We start from the raw sequence: 19,770 nt of genomic DNA on the forward strand, positions 1-19,770 counted from the left end.
GATGCTCCCGCTTTCATCCTCCGCTACATTTCATTCATTAGCGTCCATCACTAAACACAGCGCAGCCGTTAAATGTCGTCGCGGTGAGACGAAACGGAGCTTTTTTTATGTAGATGACAGGCGAGTTGTTTACGCTGTGACCAGGTCATGTCCCGTCATACGTCAGCGGACTGGTCTAATATCTGGAAACGGGCTGAAGGAACCTTTTACTTCCTAAAACGTAGAATTACAAGGAACCTCTTGGTGGGAACGCAGCTCAGGTTCCACAGGATCCAGGTTGGATTAGTGATTCGATATTTAGAAGAATGCTCTCAAACCTCTCAGAAATCTGCAGTTATGCTGCAGAATAATTGTTTGCTTTACACGTGTTTCCTAGCAACTGAGTTAGTCTTCACTGTAGTTTTCACTTGCTCAGACATTTGTTGCCCTGTGGAGTTTACACTCAGTGGTCCTCACGCTGTGTACTCCTCAGGTCTAAGAAACATGTTGAGTGTTTCTTTTCTTATGAAACATTAGTTTTTTGTATCATTTTTTTAATGTACATCCATATTTGCTTTGTTTGTTTTTAATAGTGCAACCTGAGTTAATAAATCACTAGTTTAAATCTCTATCAGCGAGGAAGGAAGGACATTAAAATGGACTTACTGATTATCTGGTGCAGCCCAATCTCAGAATTCAATTTTCAATTCGGTGTCGTTATTGAAAAGTCATGGAATTCCACATCGGGGGGGTCAAAGGGGAAGCGGTGTAATACGGCCGAGTGGAGAGACTGACGGGAGTAAACGAGTGTGGAATAAACAGAATGAGGTGCACGAGAGGTGAAGGCAGGAGATGGAGAAGCAGGAGAGGTGAGCGAAGGGAGTCGAGGAGCGAGAAGTAATAACGGGGGGAGGACGAACACAACGAGGAGGTGCGATGCTGGTAGAAGGAGGAGAGGGGAGGAGGTTCACTTTTAAGATGAGCAGCAGATGAATCAAAGAGCTCTTTGTAAAAAGTCCCAAGGTTGGATGTAGCAATTTGTGAATAAGGTGTGTATTTGCATATTTTTGTCAAGGAAAAAAATATTTAAAGAAATGTGTGTGTGTGCGTTTTTTGATGCCTCCCTGCAGGATGTGGACGCCTCGGAGATCAAAGTCCAAGTGTGTGTGTACGCCTTTGACCTCCTCTATCTCAACGGAGAGGTAAGACCTGCTGCTGCTGCTGCTGAGGAGAATATTACCCAGAGATCTCTCTCAAACACTCCTTTTGTCAGTTGAACCCATTGTGCGTGTGTGTGTGTGCGTGCGTGTGCTTGTTTATTGTTTGTGAGCACCCCTGCGTGCTTGTCGCCCGCTGAGATTCCAACAGCGTCCCTGAATGCCAATGAAGGTTCTACTGGAGGCCGTAACCAGATGATGATTGTGACGCTCATTGTAATTCTAGCGACGTGTGTCTGTGTGTGTGTGTGTGTGTGTGTGTGTGTGTGTGTTTTGGGATTTAGTGTGTGTGATTCCTACCAAATATTACACAATTTTTAAGCTAATTTCCTAAAAGTAAGCCGAAGAAAAATGCAAATCAGCCGATGCTTCCATCAGCCGATGCTCTGCGAGTATTCCCAAGTGGACGGAGTTAAAAGAGCACCAGTGACTCTGAAGTTGTGCAATTTCATTGCTGCTTCCCACCTAATGTGGCATTTATGTAAATGTTATGAATTCATTTCTCTCTGGATGTACGTTCTCTCTTTTTTTTTTAGGCTGTTGCCCTTTTTTATTCATTCATTTGAATTTGATTGGTTGTCTCTCTCTTCTGGACATGTTCACTGTTCACTCTGCTGCTGGCCGGGGCTGAAGCCTCCGTGCCGATCATTAGCGGCTGCTAGCCAGACCAAAGACATGTCCGTCGTCCTGTTGTACTTTTATAGACCAAGTATAAGTACTTACATCTGAGTACTTGCAGATACTAAGTGCCGATATGATGACTAAATTTAAAAAAAACATTAACAACTGCTGTGCATTCGAATGTTGATTTAGAATTTGAATGTTTATGAAGCCTGGAGCTATTCTGCACGGTCTTAGGTGAAAGTCAACAGTTTTAAAGCAACATTTAAATAAAAGGTATTTTCTTGACTATTAAAGGCAACACACACACACACACCAGCTGCATGTGATGTGTTAAGACACACACACCCGTTGTGTTTCCAGCGTTGACGCTTCTCAGCGCTAGCTAGCATTTAGCAGCTAGCAATGTTTCCCTCAGGAGTCGGTAGAGACCAAAACGGAGCGAAAAGAAAAGTGAATAGATTTACATTTGCCTCAAGGCCGATACACAACTCCCCAAAAACATGCTGACCGTACTCCTTTTGTGGTGGATTTGTTTCACCATATCTTTATAAGGAAGCGTGTGTTTCTCTAACGTTGATCAGTGAGCTGTTAACGGACCATCGGTGTTGGCCAACAATCAGTAAAACATCTGGTTGCCCCTAATGAGCAGGTAATATGATTTTTGTTGGGCGGTGGTGAAAAACAATAGTCTAAACCCCAAAACAAAACGACAACAAAACCGATCTGTAGTGGCAATCGTTGTCGGCAACAACAAAATGCGATCGTGGCGTTTCTAAAAGTTGTTTTCTTTGTGACTCACAGACGTGATGCAATCTGAACCGCGAGTCCTGTGATCCGTTGCACCCAAAACCAAGAATGTGTGTGTCTGCTGGTTTACGACTGTATTTGTGTGATTGTGTGTCCAATGCTGCTGTGACTGTGTGTCTGTGAGTATACTCTGACAGTGTGTGTGTGTGTGTGTGTGTGTGTGTGTGTGTGTGTGTGTGTGTGTGTGTGTGTGTGTGTGTGTGTGTGTGTGTGTGTGTGTGTGTGTGTGTGTGTGTGTGGGGCTAGATGAGATGGTATTTCATCCTTGTCATTGCAATGCTCCAAGCTATGAAGAGGAAACGGTTGTAATGATACACAGTTTTGCCATTTGTAATGATCTGTCTGTTTTTTGTGTGTGTGTGTGTGTAGTCGCTGGTAAAACTGCCGTTGTGTCGGCGTCAGGCTCTGCTGAAAGAAAGTTTCTCAGAAGTGGAAGGAGAGTTTGTGTTCGCACGATCCATCGACTCCGACAACACAGACGCCATCGCAGAGTTCCTGGAGCAGTCTGTCCGAGGTGTGTGTGTGTGTGTGGGGGGGGTAATTCATGATTGTGTGTGCTAGACGGAGATGCAGCTTCTTATTTGTTTTCCTTCCTGCTGTCCCCGTGTGTCTTGAACCTTTTTGTTTGTAGGTGTGTTACATGCAAGTTTCATTTCAGTTGTGCCCTTGCCTGCTGCGTGCGTGCGTGCGTGCGTGTGTGTGTGTTCTTTGTTTGACCTGTATGTTAGTTGTAATGTTGTGTGTTGTGTGTGTGTTTTTGCAAACCAGAGACACAACTTGTGAGTTGTGTAATTGGGTTTTCTAGTGTTATGTCCCCAGACTTTGTCGTGTGTCTGTGTGTGTGTGTGTGTGTCTGTGTGTGTCTGTCTCTCTCAGATGGAGACAAAGACCTTCCATGTATCTAAAAGATAATCTGTTAATTTCCTTTCTGCACGACTAGAATCGTGTTTTGGAGTATTAATGTGTGTGTGTGTGTGTGTGTGTGTGTGTGTGTGTGTGTGTGTGTAGACTCCTGCGAGGGTCTAATGGTGAAGACTCTGGAGAAGGATGCCACATATGAAATTGCCAAGCGCTCTCACAACTGGCTCAAGGTGTGTGTGTGACACAGTTTTAACTCAAATACGGTACACAAACTGTGTGTGACATTACTAAAAATCATTTCTCCTCTTATGACACAAATACAAACACGTGAGCCCACATTTATGCATCTCTGACTGAAGATTCCATTGTTTCACTATTCTTAATAATTTAGTGTCAAACAATAAAAGCTGATTTCATATTTCTGGAGGACAAAGAGGAATTTAGCTCGTCAATATTTTCAGTCTTTATTCAAGAACTCTGACAGTTCTCATTGTTGATAAATGACATTTAATTAATGCAAAAAAAGATATGTGCTTTTATTTTAGAGTCTTAACTGAGATATTGAGATGCATTTTTCAGCTCCAATAATGCATTTCATCCCATTTGTTTATTGAGCTCTATTGTGCTATGATGCATTGCATCCTTCATTGTGAAACATGTAGTTGTATCTGTCACAATCGGCCGTGTCCTCCCTCAGCTGAAGAAGGACTACCTGGACGGCGTCGGCGACACGGTCGACCTGTGCGTGATCGGCGCCTACCTGGGGAAAGGCAAGCGGACGGGCACCTACGGGGGCTTCCTGCTGGCCTGCTACGACGAGGACAACGAGGAGTTCCAGTCCGTCTGCAAGGTGTGTGTGTGTGTGTGTGTAAGCTCCGTGTGTTTCAATGCAGGGCTCAGGGTTTCTTCCACTGATGATACTTTAAAAAAAAAAACAAGGTTTTCAAGTTTAATCATTGAAGCTAAAGGGTCATAAAGTTAGGTGTGGAACACTGGACACTTCCTCAATGGCCGCCCTCTTGGCTACGAAGTGGAAGAGGAGGGACCGCTAAACATGTGAGACGATGTATTTGCCTCCTCCGGTGAAACGGAGCGCACACACAAGCAAGTAAAATGAAATTGCGTTGGTTTTTATTCAGTTTTACTACGATTGTCAGCTGGGCGAACAAGCCGGCAGATGTGTTGGTGAGCAACAATACTGTGTATTAGTACACTGTGTACTACCTGGAAGTGTACTAACAGACGTATCTGAATTGAGACGTGGCAAAAAGTGAATCAACTTGATTGTACTTGTGTGCTTCACTGGGGCTAAACCATGATCAATATTCACTTTATTTAATGAGGGGGAATAGTGCACGCACACACACACACACACGCGCGTGTGTTAATCGTGCAGCGTCTCGTCCGTTCTAGAGTCGTCCGGCCCAAAGAACCAGAGTTAAACGTCTCATAGAAACCGTTCTCATATTTCTGGCCTGGACACAGACGTCAATGTTTTCAGGCAGCAATCGAATCGTGAAGTTCAAAATGTTAATATATGTTGTTTAGTTTTGCCCTCTGGCAGTTCATGTATTTAAACATGCAACCTTTCGGTGAGGCAAGACCAATCTTCAGCTCCCAACATATTTAATGTGTCGCAGCACCGCCAGCGCTCTGACAACCCGCTTGTTCTCTTTAGTTTAATAAGCTTTCCTGATCTGTGTTTAGGAGGTGTATAGTGTGTATAGTGTCGATGGGGTTGTGTTTTCTGTTTGTGAAGTGTGTGTGCTGCGGGGTGTTTGTATGTCTGTGCTGAGTGTGTTTCGGTTGTGTTTGTATTCAGAGTGTGTGTGTGTTTTTGTGTAAGTGCTTTTGAACTGTCACTTTTCCCCTCAAATCTGAGTCGGAGGAAAATCTTTGTGTGTGTGTGTGTGTGTGTGTGTAGGCATGACTGGGTGCATCTTAGGATAAGTGCTAAGCGTGTATCGGAGCATGCGTGACCGTGTGTGTGTGTGTGTGTGTGTGTGTGTGTGTGTGTGTGTGTGTGTGTGTGTGTGTGTGTGTGTGTGTGTGTGTGTGTGTGTTTGAGATAATAACAGCGTGAACAAGCTGCAGGTATAACTTCACCACAGAGCATGAATTCTGTCTCTTTGTCCTGCAAAAACCTTCCATCTCCCGTTTTTTTCTTCTCCTGTAACTTTTATGTCTTTATCCGTGGAGAGGGGATTTAGCGAGCAGCACCGCCCGCTTCACTTTCATGTACTTACACACATTCACACCTGGGAGCTCGCCGGTACGACCGCAGCTGTTCTGCTGCCGGCCACCGAGCAGCTCCACCGGAGCCGAGAGGAAGTTAAAGCGTCCGTTAGATTAAACCCGCGTTCACTTTGCAGGCGGCGCCGGTAGACTTTCCCCGTTCTCCTATAAATAGAACCTTGTCGGAGAATGTTTTCACACTTGAGATGACTATCCCGTGTGAGTGAGGCAGAGGATGGATGTCGTGCTTAGAGTACACAACAGAAGACATTTACTTGCCGTGTGTGATGAAGAGCGCCTGTCTGTTATTGATTTTCATCTTCCTTGGCTTGCACAGTTGCTTAAGAAACCTTCACTTTGCACATATTCTTCAAACCAAGAGGTTCTATTTCTAACTGTTGCAACTCTAAACAGATGCAGACCGAGCAGCACAATGGAAGCAGTCGGTCCAATCACAGCAGCTTTTATTATTGTGTTGTTCACACTCTCCGCTCTGATCTGGGCCACATGAAGGTGGAGGCTTTCCCGTCTAATCTCCGTCGTGTTTGGAGAACTTGGCAGTTGCACTTTGTGCTTTCTTAAAGTTACGTCGGTGCATCACCTCCCCCATACACAGCAGCTTTAGTAATATTTAAAAAACGAGAGCCAGAATCAGTTTATGTCCTAATAAAGTGACGGACATGTAGCACACAGTCTCTGCTTCTCTCACTTTTCAAAGTCAGCCATAAAACAACCCCCCCCCCCCCCCACACACACACACACTCGTGTCGTCCTTGACGCGGTAAACTTGATCAACCCTCAGTCTGAGAGGCGCCGCTGTAGCTGAAAGCAGAATTTAACCCACTTCGCCTTTTCCCAAAAGTAATCTCAACTATACGTCCTGCTGAAGCGTCCTTGAGCGAGATCCTCGAGCAGCCGCCGCCGCTGTGAAGTTCACTCACAGTTCACAGAGAATAAGAAGAATACTAATAAAACCAAAAAGACAATGAGGTTACGGTCCCAGCATCAAATAGGTATTTGGACTCTCGTCTTACTTCACTTTTTATAGGTGCTTATTGTGTTCAGTTTGCTCAGGAGTCACAAAAGGCTCATATTTGGTTGTTATTACTGCTGACAACGTGTTATATTAAAGACAGAGGAAGAGGCTGAAACATCAGATTAAATCCCAGTAACTTCACCTAAACAGAATGAGTTTTTGTGTTTATTATCTTTGCAATATTTTACAATCTCACATCCAGACTAATCTTGTTCCGCCTTTTTTTTCCCGCTGCGTTTCCCAGCATGAGTATTGGCTGACGTGTCTGCACACATCTCATATGAGATGGAAAAATAAAGACAAAGCACGAACGAAGTTGAACCAAAGGCCTTTTTTAAACCGTCTCGTGTTGACGGCCGCCTCGGGAGCACAAAGCTTCTGGTGGACACCTGCAGAATGCACCTTCTGCTCCACATCTGTGAGCTGAGACGCGCTGTGTTTGCATGATGCTGCCTTCCCCTCTCTGTGCACGTCAGCCCGTTGGGTGATTCTTGTGTCTCAGCGGGTTCAGGCCTTTTGAGAGGTGACACGACGCCTTCAGGCAAAGCACGAAGACGTGGGGGTGTGGGGGGTTTGCTTGCTGTTGTGTGTTCTGCTGCTCGCTGCCAAATGTCTGCTGTCTCACCGTGAGGCAGTGTGTGTGTGTGTGTGTGTGTGTCTTATCTCCTTTCGTCTCTTCCAGATCGGGACAGGCTTCAAGGATGAAGATCTGGAGCAGCATTACAAGTTCTTAAAGGTAATGCGACACAGCGAGCACGAACCTGCGCTGTACAAATCACAACTCGACACTTGTTTTCCCACATTGACGCCGTCGTGTTTTAAATTCATAACCGGGGGTTTTAAACATTCTGCAGCTACAGGTTCTTCTTCTTCTTCTTTCTTTTTCCTTTTTTTGCAGATTCAGAGTCAATTCTGAGGTTAAAAGAGACGGAGCGAGCGTGGCTCGAGGTCCACTTTCGCTCTGCAAATACTCATTCCCTCATTAAATTCTTCATTAAATCCAACTTTCCAGATCTAAATAGAGACTTTCATGCCAAAATGAGATTGACGGTGTGCAAATGTACTTCTAAAATACAACTCGAATACTGCAATCATTTATTAAGTGACGCCTGCGGGGACCTTTTAAGTCTCCAGAATGAGAGAAGTGGTAGAAATGAGCTCAGGTACAAGCCCCCCGAAGTGTCCACGCTGTGTCTGCTAATCCGAACATGCCATACATCGCCGACAAGGAATTAGAAAAATATAGAAAGAGTGGCTTTGAGCTGCAGGTGTTTGCTTCCTCGTGGGAAACCATTGGCCGTAGATCATAAAGTGCTTGTTTCACCAATAAATAATACAAAAAGTATCTGCGTTTGGAGTAGCTGTGCAGGCGTGCGCTGAAGTTGGGTAATGAATTGCTTTTTCAATTCCCATTTGAAGAGGTTGGTTCCAGAGCAGCAGAGCAGCAGCAGTTGAAGAAATTAACAACTGCTCCCTGAAAGTGATCGCTGTTTTGAGAGTCGGCTAAATTTAGACCCGCTTCTACAGAAATAAGAGCAGCTTTTCAAAATGCAGTCGTCTGTTTAGGCAGAACTAAATAGTGAGATAATATTCCGCGTAGAGACCGGCCGCACGTCGCCGTGTGCTGCAGTGAGAAGTAATATCTCAAAGGTTAAGGGTTTAGACTCGGCGGTACAAACTGCAGCAGAGAGCAGAATCACAGTGGAACAGTGATTGAGAAGGCGGTGGAACCCGGACCAATCCAGCCGGTTCTGTAGTGCTTTGTAATGAGGCCCTCCGTCTGAAGGTGATGGATGGTGAATTAAGGCTGCTGGTGTGGTCGTGCTGCAGAGCTGCAGGCCGAGCGGGAGTCCAGACACGGAGACGATTGACTCTGTTCACACTCCTCCGGGTGGCGAGCTGCTGGAACGAGGGACGAACCCGTTCCTTTTGTTCTCACCTTGTGTGACATTTTCCTCCATTTCCTGCCTTCGTCTAGACTAAAGTATTAATCTAGACAATAATCGGCAGATAGAAATCGGCAGCTTTAAACCCACTTATTGAACTTAACACGGTGGTGAATAATTCAAATACAGATGTTCATTTATTCCTTAAGTGTTCCTTCTACTCGATGCTATATAACCGCCAGTTTATCCACTAAACATGAAGTCAAAGTTCTTCTCGCCGCGCCGTAAATGCTGCACAGTCTGCAAACAACGACACCTGTACTTGATTCTAATTCCTCCCCTTGAAGGGCTCTCTGTACATGGTGCCCTCAGGATGGATGCTCCAGTGCTCGGAGGTGTAAAACGACACAAATATTTGCATCTAAGTGGAACGGCTCCTACACGTTACTCTGATCTAGGAGGTGGAATTGCGTCGTTATATTTTATAACCATCGAGGCCTGATTTCAGCTGCTGCCCGAGCTGTCGGGTAAAGCATAATATTTGGCGTATCGCTAACTCGTGTCAATCAGCAGCAACGTTTTGCAAGACTCTGCACGCCTACCCGGCCCGCTCATTGTAATTCACCCTGTACAAGAGTGTCACTTGAATGCCTACAGTATGAATAATGTGTGAGAGGGAACCAGCACCGCTGGAGCTGGAGCCCTCTTCTCCCAGCATTACTTAACTGTGACCCAGTTCCGTGGACACTGCCGCAGTCTAGTTAGCGCTGCACCGTTCCCGGAGAGTCGCGTTAGCTGGAACGGTCGTTTCACGCCAAAACAAGACGGGTATCATTTTGTAAATGTGTGACACCTACGCTGACGGAGAGATTGCTCGTGTCAGAGTATTTTTTTTAAAGGCACTATTAAAGATGGTGGAAGTCGACAGTTTTCACAGTTTGGGGGAGGTGGATGCTTGAGCTCAGCTGCAAGGTTATTTATGATTTTTATCCTAAGAGGTGAATATCGGCTAACAAAAGCGTGCACTTGGAGTTGTTTCTGAACCAAATCTTTCATGTGGGTGTATGATAATGTGGTTTGGAAATCACCCTCATGTTGGCCCTCAGGCAGGCAGGTATCGTGTGAGTGTTGAGACGCCGTCTCTTGGGACGTGATTGTGAGGCAGCGCCGTCTCTTTATCAAGTTCTCTGTGAATACGTTGCCCTATTTTATTTTATTACATTGTGCAACTACAGTGTATACTGTGTTTTTATAGTTGAAACTGATTCATGTCATCATAAATTGAAAATCTTTTGAGTTTTGTTCATTCATTTGTCACAATAAACATCCTTCTCTGTTTGATTTTCTTTAGGAGCACATTCTGCCTAAACCCCGAGCCTATTACCGCCTGGACCAGTCGGCGGAGCCCGACGTGTGGCTGGACGCCGTGCAGGTTTGGGAGGTGAAGTGCGCCGACCTGTCGCTGTCGCCCGTCTACAAGGCCGCCATGGGACTGGTCAGTTCAGCCCCTTTTTTTTTATCCCGCCTCCCCTCTCGTGTCTCCGCTGGTAGAATCCTGCTCGTCATGGTCTGTCGCCCACAATGAGAAGTCACAATTAGCGCCTCTTAATTGAGTTATTAAAAAAAGTTGTAAAAGATGCTGGGGTTTAATGGAACAGATTCTTGTTTATGGCCCGCTGCACATTAGACTCACAGTCCCACAGAGCTCATGAAGTGTTGGCCAGAACATTAACAGTTCTACTCATTGTAACCGTAGTTCACGCAAAAGGGCACCGAGATCAGAAGTCAAACTTTATCGGTGAATCTCAGCAGAGACGTCTGCTTCCAATCAGCTCCACAATTATAATTATACCAAACAATTCACAATTTGCTCATCAGTCCCCACTTTTTAAAGAGAGGCTTCAACCGATTAGTGTGTGTCGCTCTCAGCCAACGTGTCAAGTCAGCAGATTTCCGCCTGTAATGAGGCTGTTTTAAGCCCACGGCCGCTTCCAGTTCCCCCTAAAACTTCATAACGTTTCACTGATTAGTTTGCTTCTGTGGTTATTTGACACCTCCAGCATTCTTATAACATGTATTTTATTTCTACCTTCTTATAACCCATCAAAAATCTTAGATGCAGTTAATCACATTCAGCATTTCTTCCTTCAGGTTATTTAAAAAAGGGATAAATGTAATGAGTCCATATTTAAAGGTAATCGGAGGGTTTAAGAGGCGATTAATTGAAGTAGGACAAGAGGTTAAAAACAAATTAGCATTCAACCTTTGATGTTTTGAACCAGTAGGGGTTTAATAGCTCTCTAAACGTATTAAATACGTTTTAGGGGTTACAATCTTCAGCAGAGTAACAAAGAGGAGAAGCTCGCATGCTTCAGTGGTTTCCTGTCTCTGACTGTGACTGTTTGCTCTCAGGTGGATCCAGAGAAGGGCATTTCTCTGAGGTTCCCCCGCTTCCTTCGGATCAGAGACGACAAGAAGCCCGAGGACGCCACGACTGGAGCGCAGGTACGTCGGCTCACCTGCAGTGGGAGGGGCCTGGTGGGAGGCTGACAAAAGGGGTGTGAAATCAGCTAAAACATCTAAAGCGCCTATTTGGATTGTTACCGACCAATGAGGCAATCTGTAAACTTCAGGTGTGGAGGACGGGACGCCAAGGCTCACCGGATACACCGTTAAAGATCAGAGTCCACAGATATGAAGTCTCTTTTACTTCTAACATCTGTGTTGTCATAAGTTTATTGAGCGTAAAATGGGGGTGAGAGAGTTCCTCAGTGTGGCTCCTTCTGTAAACCTGTAGAAATTAAGTTTTGTGTCTGTTTGACCGCGTTGCTGTGAAGTGCCAACATCATCGCGGTCCGCTCACAAGAGCTGTCCTGTAACATTTCACGGGTGAATAGCGCCGCAAGGACGAGCTTTTTAAAACTACATTTATATTCTGGCACTGATTCATGTAGTGGCCTCTCGCTGCACGGAGAGCAGCGCGATACAACAGTCGGGTAAAGTTCTGGAGTCTGGGTAATAAAATGTGCAGCATTCTACGGCCCAGTAGAGATGTGCAGGTCAGCTGCGCACACACACACACACACACACACACACACACACACACACACACACACACACACACACACACACACACACACCCCCACACTCACTCAACCAGCCAAGTACGAACAACACTGTGATGCTATTTGTCATGAAGCTTTTATGTCCCTGCTGTCTCTGATTTTAGCTCTTCATATGAACCGTATGACGATTAACCAAAGACATGAATTTAGTTTGAATGATTCAAGATGATGTTATTGTGTTATTTGCTGCTCTCTAACCCGCGTGCCGACCCGCCAGCACATCATTCTTTTTACGATTCAACCCGACCGACCTGAATTACAAGTCGACGCACGCATCAGTATGTGTCCGGTGTCCAAATGTTTACTGGCAATAAGTGCTGAAACATGTTCCTGTTCTAACTGCAGCGATTAAATACCTAAAGTATGAAAAAAGAATCTATAAATGAAGCAGACAGACAAAACGTTTCGCTTTGTTTTCACCGTTCATCACTTCGTCTCCTGGTTTGATTCTCTACTAATAAATGTAAGACACGTTCTGCAACATCGAGAGCAACAAAACTCTGACAACCGAAGCCAGATATCCCACAACGACTGATCGTTGTTTAGAGGCCCCTAGACATCCAGGTAGTATTGTTCTCACCTGGTTCTAAACAGGTGTGACTTTAATAAGGTCTGAATCATATTCTAATGTCAACTTTCACTGACTGGAATAAACAGCCATCTGTTAACTGTGGAGTTGAGATTTGCGCTCGTTACAGCGGGAGTCGGGTCGGAACATCGGCTGCATCTCAATGATGCTTCTATCGGTTCTGTTCTTGACGGGACGCGCTCGCTCGCTCACTCTCTGGGATTCGGCAGACAGTTTAAAAGACACCTGACCTCATTCAAGTCAGAAGGAATGAAGGATAACTCTGAGTCTGAACGGCTCGGAGAATAAATGCTTTATGTTTTATCCCGTTTCATTGTTTTCCCTCCTCGCTGTGCCACCCTGATGCACTGGTACTGATGCTGCTTATTCTGGCTGGATCCCGCTATTCACACATTATTCATTGTCGTCCCCCCGCTTCAAACCCTGTTGAGCTCAACTGAACACAACCTCCGTCTCCCAGTCAGCAGCTGGGAGTCACTGACTTCAAAGCTCGGGTTATGAATAATCAAACCGTTATTTTTAGCTTTCCCTCTTAATGTTACTGACCTGACTTCATGATCTTCCCTCCTACCTTCTCCCTACGCTCTCTAACGCAAACCCTTTTTCCCTCCTTCCTTCCTTCCTTCCCTCTTCCTCTCTATCTCTGTCCATCTCTCTGCAGATTGCTGATTTGTACAAGAAGCAGCAGCAGATTCAGAATCAGGGGGAGAAAGCCGACCCGGAGGACTACTACTGATAATCTGTAGTCCTCAGCGGTGAATGAACGATGAACCGTAATTTCAACAATAATTGTAAATAGCTTCTTTCTTTATGTAATGTCGAATGAAAATAAAGGCACTTGCCAGTTTTAAGCGCCCTGTCGTTTTTGTGTTCATTGATTCATGGAAGCAGTCACCTTTTTCAGAGCCAGAATTGCGTAAACACCTCGCCACGTACTGCGCACATGAATTCCAAAAACCCAAATCGACTCAGCAGTTAGAGCATACCTGCTGGTAATAGATCTCTATCAAAAATTCGCTCTGCAAAAAAAAAAAAAAGCGAAGCAAAACTCTTGAATGTACGGGTGGCATACCAATATCTTCAGCGGGCCCGGTTCCTGCTCGAGCACTCCGGAGGAGGCGGCGGCGGCAAAGTGCATTGGGCGCGTGCGGTAATCGGAGGACAAGCCAAGCAGATTGCCGGCTGCCCCGAAACGTCATTAGAAGTAGAAAAAAGACGCGGGAGCTGACAGTTGCTCAAACAGCAGGACGAAAGAGAAGCACTCACAGCTCGCATTAGATGATGGAAATCCACTAACCGTCCAGCCTGAATCAATCCGAGACTGTCAGAGACGTGTGGAGGGGAGGGGGGGGGGGGGGGGGGGCAAGCCAAGGACAGTTATTACATGAGAGGACTGTGAGGGTTTTCTGCACAATGATGCCATGTGGTCAGATGTGAGTGAAGAAGATTGAACCGCTGGATGTTTTGCGGAATGGTCACGCGGACAAAATCATCTGTTGACATTGACAAAAACTTGGGAGATTTCTGCAACAATTGCATTTTTCGGTAATTGGAAATAATTTGTTCTGCATGCAAAATAACTGCGTGCTCTGAGCCCTGAGCTGCGTGAGATTAGCATAAAGCCGGCATGTCTGTAAAGGGGGAAGACTCATTTTCATTGAGATATATCGTGCTGCTCTCGATCGGTTAGTTTATTGTTGCGTGACTTCGATGAATCCAGAGTAGCCGTTTATGGCACCAAACTAACCGATCGAGGCAACGGTAGACCAGCAACGCCAGCATCTGTTGGACTGTTTTTGTCAATGGAGTCTGGTGACTTTGAGAACAGCACAGATAACCGCTTCAGTTCCTCGTCGGAAAGAGTAAAGTAGTTAAAATATTGTAAATGTAGCGCACACGTAAACTGATATTGATTATTTGTAGGTGGCTAAAATCCCTTTTGCTGCCGCCCTCGTCCACAGCAGCACATTGCTTTGCTCCCGTGTCCGTTTCCCTAAACTGTGGGCGTGGTGACCGCCATCTCCTGTGGATAATACACCGACTAAGCTTAAGTACCTCATACAACCCCACTTTAAAAAAAAAGTCCAAACTATCCCTTTAAGTACAGCCTCAAAGAGCCACTGTTCAGGCTGTGGCCTCGTGTTTTGTTCCGTGTGGGATGTGTACTCGCTCATCAGTAATGCATTGCTCCAGTGCAGCAGCAGGAAGCTGTGCTGAACCCAATGAGATGCAGGGAAATAAATTGTCACCGTCGGTAGGACGGCATTCTTGTGGCTGCAGGGAGGCATGCTGTACAACAAGTGGGGCGCTTTACAGCACCGTCTGCAGGATATTTGCATGTAAATGTCTGCCTGTTCTGTGGTGACTCGCGCACACACACACACACACACACACACACACACACACACACACACTGTATGTGGCATGTCACTGTTGTCACATGCAGAGTGGTTTGTATTTCCTCTGCTGGAGTGCTTGTGAGGTCACTGTTTGTTATGCTATCTCTGTGTGCAAGTATGCACACTGCACGGCTGGTGGTTTGGCTGTTTGTGTGTGTGTGTGTGTGTGTGTGTGTGTGTGTGTGGGCTGAGTTTGAGAAGGACACCATTGTGGTACAGTAATAATGGAAATTCCAAATCCAGATTTGCCTGCCCTTTCTGTCTGCCACTGTTGTTGATCTGTTCCATTCTCTTTATTGTTCTTAATCCATATTAATTCACTTCCTCGTGAAGATTTAAAGGTGTTTTTTCCCCGGTTTGCTCTTGAAATCTGCCTTTTCTCCTGCGGGCTACTTTGGGTACATCTGACGCCCATCATGAATACCACCATCACGTCTCGGTCTATTTCTTTTTTTTTTATATAGAAACAAGAGACCTGCTGGTGTTACAAGAAAATCTGAATTTCAAATGGCACTTGTCGGCTGTACTGTCGCTTTTTAGAAGTCGGCCACGGGGACTGTGAGCAGGGATGAAAAAAGACCGTATTGGAAATCAAACGGGCAGCAGAGCATGAAATATTGAAAATGCAAATACGTAATGAATTCAATTCCATATTGCGTGTTTGCGCCGTATGATCCCGGCTTTTTGTTGTGAAGTACTCTGAAGGTTGACTGCGGTGAGCGTTGTCTCCTAATTTGTCTACGTGTGATGGTGTAAGTGGAGAGGAAGTCTCTGTGCACCTCTTGTGTTGACGGCGAGTCCCTGCACGCCGGGACGGTACTGTATCCGTTTCCCCTTTTGTGTGTGTGTGTGGGTTTGTTTTTATCATCTCTGTGAAGATGTATGCGTGTCTGGTTATCTGCCCATGTGTGTGTGTGTGTGCGCCACTGATGTTTACCGAGGGGGGCAGCTGGAGCACATAACACGCCTGCAGGGCATTGCGGCACAGTGGCCTCCATCTCCAGCGAGGTCCTCGCCCGTGTTCAAACAGCTCTGCTGTTAGTTCACATCAAGTCACCCGCTCACACCGGGGTCCCGCAGGGGGGGGGGGGGGTGGTTTCATTTGCAAACCTACCTGCTCGCCGCCTCTGTTGAGCTGTTCTTTGCTGCTACATAAGCGGCTGGGGGCTTTGGGGTTGTGGAGTATGATTTCTAAAGAAGAAGAAGAAGTGATCTCTGGAGTTGTGACAGATGAAAGGCGAGCTGAAGATGGCTCCTCTGTGCTAAAACTGTCCCCGCTGTGTTCCTCTTAAAAGTTCTAGGAAGTGTCCCCTAAAGCAGCGTTTATGGATTACCTCCACCCGCAAAGAAAAAGATGGGGGGCATCTATAAAAAATGCCAGGTTTCACCTTTCTCTGTCCTTTTGTGTTACTCCCCCCCCACCCCGCACCCTTTTTCTCCCACATAAGCTATCTGTCTTGTTCACAATACCCCTTTCTCCACCCCGAGAACAATGCGTTTGTTCTCCTCCACCCTCCTCCCCGTCCCTCCATCCCTCTCTCTCTCTGTCCCTCCATCCATTTGTTTGGTGCTCTCTGTGACATCTCTGCCATGCCAGGGCTATGAGGGAGAGAGGGAGGCACAGACCCGGCCATTGTCCCCCCCCGGCCGAAGCCTCGGAATATCAATCGTGTTTTTCTTGAGCAGGAGGGCCGAGCGTTGGCCAGTAACCTTTCGGATTTGATGATGTCAGGCCCCCTCTTTTTTTGGGCCCCTTTTTTTTTTATGATTTCCCTCGTCCTCCAGTCTCCACTCTTGACGGGGGTATTATGTCCTCAACAGAAGAGGCTGTGCAGAACTGTGTGTGCTCTGTGTGACTCATCAGGGCTCTTCATCAGCTCAGTTCAACTAGTACAAGTTGTGTGCAGCTGTGCCAACGAGTCCTCCAAGTTAATTGAGAATACATTGTTTGTAAATGCCCTCCGGAGCGCTCTTCCATCGGGAGGACGTCACTCGTCAGTGGCTTCTACTGACTGGTGAAGCTTTGGAGGAGATGGAACTTTAATCATCCTGCAGCAGTTGCAACACGAAGGTAGAAGAGTGCAAATATAGAAGTCTAAGATAACAGGGTTAGGTTTAGGCAATGGAGACGAGGTCAGTGCGAGTGCTGGCATGCTAAAGTGCTGATGAGAGAGAGAGAGAGAGAGAGAGAGAGAGGGGGAACCCACACCGTGCATTGCAGCTATGAGCGTGCAACCACTTTCCTTCACAACCACAGACTGTATAAAATATGGCCGCCGCCTCCGTGACGTCACCCACAGGTGAAGCTCAAAGCGGGCGGCTCCGGCTGGCGCCATCTTGGCAGCGACGACACAGCCAAACTCTTAAAAGAGGGTCAAAGCAGCAGACGGCTAGCAGCTTGCGACCTCAGACGACGCCCACCTGTCACTCAAAGCGCCCATGCCCTCAATTACCTGAACTCTTAATATATTTTAAACAGGTGAGTTTTATAAAAAATTATATAATAACGTCTTCCTCCTTTGCTCTAGCTCATAAGTCGAATGCGTCCACGTTGTTATTTTCATTCATGTTTCCTGCAACTCGCTCCTGTACAGCGAGCTCCTACAGATGACTGAGCCCTGAATTGGTGGACGAGCCCCCACAGCCCACACAAGTGGACTCGAGTGGACCCTTCATTGACACCGCCATGTGTTTATTTATTTAGTCCTTAGAATATATCTAATTCTAAGGCAACCGTTTCAGCTTCCCTGAACTAGTTTTCATGCACTCTTTTCATGTTCAGGTGTTACAGCTGACTCAATATGAGGGTATCATTTTAAATTCTAATTTTTATAAATAGCAAACAGCCCCCCCCCCTGAGATTGAAGTACCCCCGCCTGGTTGGGGATCACTGCTCTTGAGATAATAAATGAATGCAGACACATTCTGGTCATATTTTTGTGGCATATGTTTCTCTTCTTTAGATCTTTTTTTAGTCGGCAGGCTTTGAACCTGGTGTCTTATTACAAAAACCTAGATGGCTGCATATTTAATCCTGCCTTCTAGCCTCAACTTTTGACAGTTTTCTGGCCAATTGCTCGCCATGGCTCATTTGCCGTATTTGGTTATGGAAATGTTTCGCTTGATTATCCAACCCCCGCAGCAAAACTAGTCGTTTTACGAGCCTACTCCATGATTTGTTTATGATGGTGTTCCCCACTTGTCAGTGCTCCGCTTTGGCCCACTCTGAGAGGCCTTGTGCTTAAGGGGGTAAGACTGCAGTGCACTGCGTCGGATCGTTGTCGACGGTCATTAGTGTCATGACCTTCGTGTGAACCAGCCTGTGGTGTGCATCACCGCCCCCCCCCCCCCCCTCCCCCCTTGGTCTTAACCGGGCAAGAAACCCTCCAGCTCTCCAGCTCTCCATTCACAGAAGCCCTCCACATTTCGAAGGAAAAAAAAGACATTCCCCCTTCTGCACATCTGCCAGCCTGCCTGGTGAACGCGGCTGCACTCAGAGCTGTGACAAACACACTCGACATTGCAGAGAAATTAGACATGGATAGAGTTGACAAGAGCCCCTAACATCTACAGCTCGGGATGCTTTCCCAGACTGTGATTATCCCCGGTCTTTTGAATGTTCTCTCCTCTCTCCTGCCATTGGAAATAATTCCACGTCAAAGAAAATTACAATATCACAAGAAAATATGCTCTGTAAATTTCTACGGGTGTCTAATGACGCGCTCTCCTGCCAAATGCAGCCGAGGCCACCATCAACCCGTGAAAACGAGCTTGATGAGTTACGCGGGCAGACGGTTGCGATGGTTTCATTCACGCGCTGGCTGAGGCCGGAGGTACTCTCCGTATTCAGTCATCTCTAATAACACCAATTGATATGAAGCCTTGTCCACCTCAATATCACTAAAGTGCAGCGGAGGACTCATGTATAATTTAGCAAAAAATCTCTAAATGGCTTTACGGATTGAGTCTGTTTCACTGGTACCTCTCTCCCCCCGTTCTCCTCTACCTCTCCCCGCTGTATAATTTAGCTGCAGATAAGCGCTCCCTCTCCTACATTAGTGTGCTATATACCACTGCCAGCTGAAGGAGTGGAGGTGGGGGGGGAGGGGAGGGCCTTCGCTCTATATGTGATACAGTTTCTGCCTGCCAAAAGCTGAGCCACTGCCACCGTCACTCTGAGCTGACGAGTTTTTGGGAGCGTGCCACATTCTGCACCTGCCAGGCTCATAAAGAACCCCCCTGTTTCTCTGGGGCCTGAAGGCAGGATCTGCCATAATTGTTAAGGATGTCGCGATTTAGACGTTGGAGCCAAAGCTTAGACAGCCGAGGCCGCCAACAAGTTGGCAGATGGTCCGGTTTTGTTCAGCTGATCCGTCAGCGGGGGTATTCGAGGTGTTGAGATGAATGAGCGGTTGAGGTTTTTCACAAGTGGCGAGCAAGTTTTTTACGCCGCGGCCTCAAATGTAAGCAAATATCCGATCCCGCCGCTAAATGCTCGTCTCGAGCCAAGGGCCCGCTTCTTGCAGAGGAGATCCTGGATAAGTAGGCTCAATAAAATGACAAAGTGAAGTGGACATCCTTGTCGAGTTCCTCCTTGTCTTTCGCTCTCATCATATATGCCTTCCCAAGGGGTAGGGGTAGGGGTAGGGGGGGTAGGGGGGGGGTTGGGAAGAGTCCAATCACGAACTGATATGGTTTACGCTTCACGTTGGGAATGAGAGCATCCAGCTTGTGTGTTTGCTGAAGCTGGAGGAGTACCGCGGACCATTAATTTGTGCATGTATTCACTATTACGATGCCAGCGGCAAAACCAATGCATATTTATGACATGTGGCAGAATGATGGAATGAGACCTTTTAGAAAATGAGGCCTCTGCTGAAATTCCTCTGCAGCTCGTCTCGTTCTCTCGTCCTGCCTCTGGATCCGTCTAGCGCCTCTTGTCCTGTCCTCATATCAACCCATCTATATATAGCAGGTCTCTCCCCGCTCGCTGTCTGTGTTACTGGAAAAGC

The 19,770-nt window shown here is 46.4% G+C and overlaps 1 protein-coding gene across 2 annotated transcripts in view; it reads left to right on the top strand.

Moving 5' to 3' along the window:
- The window catches only part of lig1 (ligase I, DNA, ATP-dependent), a 35,015-nt gene extending 21,828 nt beyond the window's left edge, over positions 1 to 13,187 (top strand). For both annotated transcript variants that reach the window (XM_079173726.1, XM_079173727.1), the window contains exons 20-27: positions 1,110 to 1,181; positions 2,997 to 3,141; positions 3,636 to 3,718; positions 4,186 to 4,338; positions 7,442 to 7,495; positions 9,997 to 10,140; positions 11,058 to 11,150; positions 13,021 to 13,187. In XM_079173726.1, the coding sequence (XP_079029852.1) occupies positions 1,110 to 1,181; positions 2,997 to 3,141; positions 3,636 to 3,718; positions 4,186 to 4,338; positions 7,442 to 7,495; positions 9,997 to 10,140; positions 11,058 to 11,150; positions 13,021 to 13,095 (819 nt within the window). In that variant the 3' untranslated portion in view covers positions 13,096 to 13,187. The remainder of the gene's footprint in view (positions 1 to 1,109; positions 1,182 to 2,996; positions 3,142 to 3,635; positions 3,719 to 4,185; positions 4,339 to 7,441; positions 7,496 to 9,996; positions 10,141 to 11,057; positions 11,151 to 13,020) is intronic.
- The last annotated feature ends 6,583 nt before the right edge of the window (positions 13,188 to 19,770 follow it).

The sequence above is a fragment of the Pholis gunnellus genome (genome assembly GCF_910591455.1).
Source record: "Pholis gunnellus genome assembly, chromosome: 14".
NCBI classification, from domain to species: domain Eukaryota; kingdom Metazoa; phylum Chordata; class Actinopteri; order Perciformes; family Pholidae; genus Pholis; species Pholis gunnellus.